The following is a 7,393-nucleotide window of genomic DNA, read 5'->3' as shown; positions in this document are numbered from 1 at the left end:
TATGTCCAGCGGATTGTTGCCTTCCGGTGTAGGATCTCTGAAATCGCAGAAAAAACATTCCATTATGTAGGAACGGTAATAGGAGAATTCGCGAATACAATGCTTTTCCAATTTCTACGAGTAAACTTGTATGTGACCTACCATTCTTACGCTAGCAATCAAAATTTCCAATTGCACGTTTTCTCTTAACGAGATACTCACCCATACTTGGCGAAATTGGTCCACATAGTGCTCATCTTCACGATGTGTTTGTGTTCAGGATCATCCGGGTTTGGGGACGAGTAGATATCTCTTAGTTGCCATATGTACGGAATGTCGTCCATGTGAGCACAAGCTAAAATTATGCACCGACACCTCTTATCCTTTCTATATTTTCCGAAGAATCACCGCGAATACTCACCACCTTCGATGTGCATGCCCGCGTAAACCTTGTGGAATACATTCGACGTGAAGAAAGATTGATGATAAAAGTAAACGTCAGTCGGCACATACTTAGCTAGCGCTTTCTGAGCCATATCGATTGGACTGTCGAACAACACGATCGATACGAGCTGAAACGAAAGCGAACGGAGACGTGGATGAGATTCTTTTTCGTAACTTTTCGTCGGACAGAACGAGTGAAATCAAGTCTGGAATGAAAAGGATGTTTAGGTCGATAACTACCCTAATAATAGGTGTTCCGTCGCGCAGGTACGGAACGCGTGGGGTTTTCGTTGACCGGGTTTATGGCACGCTCGCACTAGAAGGTTATTTTTGAAAACAAAGACGCTTCGTAGCTCCGCGAAAAAATAAGTGTAACCGAAGGCCTGTATAACCTCGATAACTGAAGACGTGTCATAAACCAGGTATTACTGAGGGTTGACCTGGCGGGAATTTCCGACGCGTCACCGAAGGACAGTGAGGATTTCACGCACCCGCAGGTAGGGCCCGACTCCTTCCAAGGAAAAGCGCGCTAAGGGCACGATGGAAGGGTGTGTGACACTCAAGGGGCACGTTGACTGGTAATTTGTGCGTACGTGAAAAACCAATCAACGTGCCTTCTTACACTTGGCGGGGGAGTCACTGGGGACTCCAGAAAAATTCGGGGATCGGAACACACATTCGCAAAGATTCTCCCGTGCGAACAACACACAGTCTCCAACCGTTCGAGGAGACACCCGTAGTTTTCGAGTCGCGATCGATCATTCGAGTCTTGAAACAAGTCGTCAATCGCATCGTGATGCAGACTTGCTAACGTATCGAGCAAACAAAATTTGAACTAGTTACCTAAGATTAATTTGACGGGTAACAGTCGCGAACGCGAGTTCTTTTGAACATCACACAAGTTCGCGACGCGACGACAATAGGGGTTAAAACTTTGTTGAAATGGTCTTTCTAGGAAGCTCTTTCAATTCACGTGTCACATGTTTCGGCTTATTCGGCTAGATCCTTCGCTTCTGCAATTTAACACGTTCACTGCCACGTTGGTCACCTGTGCGCCTCGAGTGTTCGGTGCAATTCAAATAAAACGAATATCGTCGACTAAACTTTCGAACGTCTACAGCTAACTAGACGTTATTTCGAATTAAAAAGAAAAAGCTTGGAATAGTGAAAATTTGATTCTGGCCCCTATGTTAACGTAATTACCTTGGTGAGATTCTCAATAGTTAAGAGAGCGGTGTCCTTCACGAGGGTGAGCAATGCATTATGTGCCACTGGGTCAATTTTTCCAAAGTAGTCGATGATATCCGTGGCGTTGCCTGCCACTCTATCGACAACTGCCGAAGGAAAGTAGTTCGTTATTAGAACGATGATCTATCTTGAGTGGAATTTTGCAATAGGAAAATTTCATCAATACTGACTGTAAAGGAAGGGCAGAGCCTCATTTTCCGTGTAACCTAACATTGTCGGCACTTTGTTGAAATTTCCAGTTAATAGCTTCTTCATGGAACAGTCTGTCACGTATGCTGTGGGATCCGTAAGCTTGTTCTCTATACAGGGTCTGAACGGAATCGGGTAGAGTACGTTCTGAAAAGAATGATTCGAAGATTGATACGAAGAAGAATTCTAGAGCGACAGAAGTGCGAAGGAGTAGCGTTTCGAGACGGAGAGCGTGGGATATAGTGTGAGGCAGAGTTGCACGACCATTCAAGGTCGTCGGTGAAAAATAGGAAAGGAGAGGATGTTGCGATTGCGGGGACAAATGAAAGGAGCACACGAGATTGTTTAGAATTTGGAGTTGAAGTTTAGAGAGTTTGCGAGAGGTGTCGCATTTGTTGCTATAGTCCATGGGTGTCCAACCTTTCGATTTGCCTGGGCTATACGAAATATACAGTACAGTGAATTGTACATAAGTAAGAGAACCTCCTTTATTTTCTAATATTTTTTATTATAATGAAATTGAGTCGTGAAAAAGTTGTGCTGTTCAGGGTCGCAGGTTGGACACGTCTGCTATAGTCTATCCAAATATACAATATGAGCTGTTTAATGGAAAAGTGGTGCAAGTGAATTTTTTGCCTACTTCATTTAACACCACATCTCGAAAGCTCAACCTTCGTTCTGCTTTGTGCAGAATAAACGATCGAATGATGAATAAAGTGATCGATTTTCTTAAGGTACTTTTTAAGGCACTTTAGCTTAAGGTACAACTACATAGTGGCTTACATAAAAGAGATGTAACATCCTTTCATATCGTTGAATTTCACAGAACTTTCACTTCGTCCCTCATTATCGAGAATTCAACTTTTTCAACTTGCACCACTTTCGAATTAACCCTTTGAGGACGGAGGACTTCGTACTGATTACTTGGGGACATACAATTAGCACGCTATTTCAATCTCCTTTTTTTACACTAAATCATTTCAAAATTGTCTTTTTTTCTTAAATATACCGTTCGTTCAAAATAAGAATAACCTCGCTCTCGGACCGATTTTCGTCCGTTCTGCGCATAGACAGAGAGCGTAGCAGAGAAAAACGTTGGCGCTTAAGTGGGGGTTTGGACGTTCTAGCCCTGCCTTAGGCACGTCACATGCGCGAAACGAGGTTATTCTTATTTTGAACGAGTGTAGCGACCCTCCTGCGCTCTACCACCAGAGGGACGAACTAACCACAGGTTCTCGCTGGTCCTCGTAAAGGCTCCTATTCGCATATATACACCTTCTAACCTGAGTCCTTCCAGTCCCTCCAGCGTTTAAGGCACGGGTCTCCTAGAAAGCCTTACCGACGAGTCCACTAGGAGGCCCAGGACGAAACGCCCGACACCTTTCCTTTCCCGTCTATCCTCTACCACTTTCCTATTAGCTTCAGGAGTTTATGGCAAAAGCAACTATTTTTAGAGGTATTGATTGGGTTCACAGTGTTTTATGAACGAGTCGATAGTCTCGAAAGGGTTAAACGGCTCGTATATTCGTTGTTTTCACATTAAAATTCCTATAGATTAATATGTATTTACCAGTTCGTTTGTTGCTACTGCTATCTCTATAGCATCGGCTGTAGAAAGTTTGTCCACAATGTCCTTGGTGGTAATGCTCAAGTGGCCAAGCCTAAGAGCGAGCAGCCTAGCATTGTTATGTGCATCTAGCCTCGTGTGATGGGCCCACGGGGTCAGTGACGTGCCGCTCATTAAAATCGCTTTCGAGAACAGACCTAATTGACGGAGAAGAAAAAAGACGGATTAATATGCTTGTGCGTGATAACAGGCTTAAATTATTTCGTGCATACCTGCAGCTTGCTCTGCCAATATGTGATAATTAACAGATGCAGCTCCAGCGCTCTGTCCAAATATCGTGACTTGCTTTGGATCACCACCGAACGCGGCGATATTTTTCTGTACCCATTGCAAAGCTAAATGTTGATCCTTCAGACCTACGTTGCACGAAACGCGCGGATCGTCCACGCATAGGAAACCTGGTGGAAAGAAATTTTAAACGTTGAACCGTGTTCATCCTCGGTTAAGACTGAATTAAATTTAGAACATTTGTTCCATTTATGAAAAAATGTGCTTTGAAAAATGGAAAGAAGTTCTCGGTACGAGACGAGAAGTTGAACGATATTTACCCTCGATTAAGCCTAAATTAAATTTAAGAAATTTTCTTCATTTGCGAAGAATTAAACACTGAGCATTTACTTTGATACGAAAATTGTCAGAATATCAAAAAGATGAAGTTGGCTCAATTGGTCCGGTACATTTTTCTTTCACTTTCTCAAATATTCATTCATTTACCAAAGGCACCGACGCGATAATTCATAGAAACCACCACGACGTCATGGCTCATCAAATAATAAGGTCCGTAGAAGGTATAGTTGCTGTAACCAGCTATGAAGGCGCCGCCGTATATCCAAACCATGACTGGTTTTAACGTCATCGACTCCGAGAAATTTGTCTGTCAAATAGAGTGAAAAGTTGAACGATCCTTCTGAAATTTTTAATTAGAAAAAAAAAAATGAAGTGTATTTACATAGGGTGTGTACACGTTGATTTTCAAGCAATCCTCGCGTCCCATCAGCCGTTGCGACAATATATCGTTCTGTGAACACGGAATGGGCTCTTCGGTGGCATCTAGGGTCCCTTCCCATGGTGCAGCAGGAACAGGAGGCTGTTGTAGGCGAAAAATTCGAATCAGACATTTCAGGCTTTCGAGTGTAAACCGTGTTCATACCTTACGGAATTGTTAGTGTTAAATTAAATAAATAATTTAATATATCATTAATGGAATTAATTGTGTTAATTCCTTGTGGAATTATTTTCCAAACGTTTCGCCATCGTTGCAACTACTCTTCGTTCAAAATAAGAATAACCTCGTTTCGCGCATGGGACGTGCCTAAGGCAGGGCTAGAACGTCCAAACCTCCACTTAACCGCCTACGTTTTTCTCCGTCTTACCCTCTGCTATGCTCTCTGTCTGTGCGCAGAACGGACGAACAATCGGTCCTACAGCGAGGTTATTCTTATTTTGAACGAAGCGTATACAGCTTCATCGGTGTGTCTTCAACGTTGAAACATTGGGAAAATAATTCCACAAGGACACGATTTACGCCCGAAAGCCCGAAAGTAAGGAATGTAAGAAATTCGGAGCTTTCTTACTCGACATGAAGAGAAGAAACTGAAAAGTTGAAATATCACCTTAAATCTGAGTGCTCCGACAGGAGGTTTCCCGTAAGGCATGTTCGTGAAGCTCGAAAATTTAGTGGAATTGTCCCATGCGGTGTAGTTGTGGGAACCGCGCACGGCGCCATTTTGTGTCATCACTACTGGTCCATCTCCGCCATTTGCGTAGTGAAGGAACAATAACGCAAACAGGACCAACATTTTGCTGCCCATATTTCGATCCTTTCCAAAGAATCCTTCGCTTCTTTTTGTCTAGCAATGTAAAATAGAAACGATACGATCGACGCAATTGCGATTTCTCAGCCTGCGATCACGCGAAATGAAGATTTTTGTGATTTCTCGGTTACTGACATTGGAGAATTGTTTGTTAAACGAACGTTATTAGGTTTGCAACTGAATTCGCAAGCTTATGTCTTGTAATTTCTTCTCTCATCGCGATAAATTTGTTTCTTGTATCATTCGAAATCTCTTAATTTGTGATTATTTTGAAATAAAAAATTTGTTGTCTCGATTATTCGAAAAAATATGATTGTCGCGAACTTAGTTGCCATCCCAATTCTTCGAGTAATACATGTATGTCAGTGTTGTGAATGCAACACGAGGATAGAAGTTGGTTTTTCAAATTTTATATTAGTAAGATCAATGAAATATGAATATTTAGTAAAATGTTAGTTTAACAGTGAAAATCTTCTCTTTTCTACTTATTCTGATAATTACGTCTGACGTTTGTACACGTACCGGACGAACTATTAACCGTAACTGTAACGTTCAATCGTCCTAGTTTTCTTTTATAACGCACATATACATATGTATGTAGATTTACAAGATGGTAAACAATATTGAAAGAAACTTACCTGAAGTAATGCAGCAAGTATGCCACTGTTGCGAAAGCAATGTGAAGTAGCAAGTTTTTTTCACTGCTTTTATACTCGTAAAACCTATGAGGTATGCATATTTAATAACATAATAATTTAATGTCATGGTCGCCAAAAAGCCTACTCTTCAGTTCTACCATTTACCGATAATGCCAATTATCTCCAGTGTATATACATTCTACCGAACAATTTGCCCACAGATAACTGTCACGTTGTATGGTTCTACTTTGAAGGATCTTCCGAACCGTTTCATTTTTCTATTCCTGTACACTTCGAATCCAAAATGGCTGCCGTGGCGAGCAACACGCCCAAGAGCGCACCTCTGCGACAATCGCACGGTCGTTATTCTCATTGTTCGAGGGAGGTTCCTCGTGAAACTTTTTTATTTTTCACCTTTTTGTAAGTTAAACCTGTAGGAACGTATTTGGGAGATTTTTCTGATTAAAATGATTCCAAACACGATATAATTTGAACGATGTTAGTTAGTACTCATCATAACTCATCATGAGTTATCAAGTATGCAAATATTTCTGAAATAATATCGTGTTTGGTATCGTTTTAACGAGAAAAATGTGACGAATACGTTGGTAACAATTTCATTCGTGACAAATCGAAGATAAGAAAGTTTGATTTTTGAGTTGAAGGTCTGAGCTTATCGCGTGACAACGATGTTGTCGAACGCTTCGTCTCTCAGTCCCTCTTTCTCTTTCACGCGAGTTGTCCTCTCGAGACCTCCGTTTCTTAGAACGGAACAGTTTCTACCTTTGGATAATTGTCAACTTTGGTTCCCGATGTTGGCGCAATTATCCAATGTTTCAGGTGTTACTGTGACCTAATGGAAAACATATGACCGACACAAACACTCATTTTTTTCTCGTTATGAAGTTAAAGTGTAATTTTAGACTAAGATAGGCGAAAAGTGTATAGTTAAACTTAATATTCGAACCTTAGTTACACATTTGAGACACACACTCAAATTTTTATTCAGGCCATTTTATACTTCAAATCGTCTAATATCATCGATTAAGCTACCTCTAAAATTCTTACGTGTATACAGGGTGTCCCGTAACTCTGGGAAAATCCGGAAATGGGGGGTTGCCGGGGTGACTGAACAACTTTTTCCTCTACCAAAAAGTTTGTTCGAAGCTTGCTTCTCTGAAAAACACTGGCCAATCACAGCGCGCGTAGAGCCCGCGCTCAGGGGCGGTTAGGCTTAGAGAAATGCGTAAAAAGTCGTTCAGAGTCACCCCAGCAACCCCCCATTTCCGGGTGTTCGAGGAGTTACGGGACACCCTGTATAAATTGCAACGAGAGGCGACAGGACTTATGGGATGACCATTATGGGATTATTTTTCGACGTTCTAGTCGTAAAGTACACATTTTTTTAAACGTGAAAAATCTTTACTTCTTTGCTACATTTGCTTTCTAAGTAC

The 7,393-nt window shown here is 41.5% G+C and overlaps 1 protein-coding gene across 1 annotated transcript; it reads right to left on the bottom strand.

Moving 5' to 3' along the window:
* Nucleotides 1–5,966, bottom strand: LOC108570793 (juvenile hormone esterase-like; the record flags this gene model as incomplete). Its single annotated transcript, XM_017932702.1, has 11 exons — nucleotides 5,940–5,966; nucleotides 5,101–5,337; nucleotides 4,437–4,574; nucleotides 4,202–4,361; nucleotides 3,700–3,885; nucleotides 3,431–3,624; nucleotides 1,842–2,007; nucleotides 1,627–1,757; nucleotides 401–551; nucleotides 202–334; nucleotides 1–37 (listed from the first exon to the last, which is right to left on the bottom strand). Coding segments are annotated over exons 2-11 (1,494 nt in total), but the record flags the coding sequence as incomplete, so codon positions are not given.
* Between the last annotated feature and the right edge of the window lie 1,427 nt (nucleotides 5,967–7,393).

Source organism: Habropoda laboriosa, unplaced genomic scaffold, assembly GCF_001263275.1.
Source record: "Habropoda laboriosa isolate 0110345459 unplaced genomic scaffold, ASM126327v1 scaffold86, whole genome shotgun sequence".
Taxonomy (NCBI): domain Eukaryota; kingdom Metazoa; phylum Arthropoda; class Insecta; order Hymenoptera; family Apidae; genus Habropoda; species Habropoda laboriosa.
This window is presented reverse-complemented; position numbering and strand designations above follow the sequence as displayed.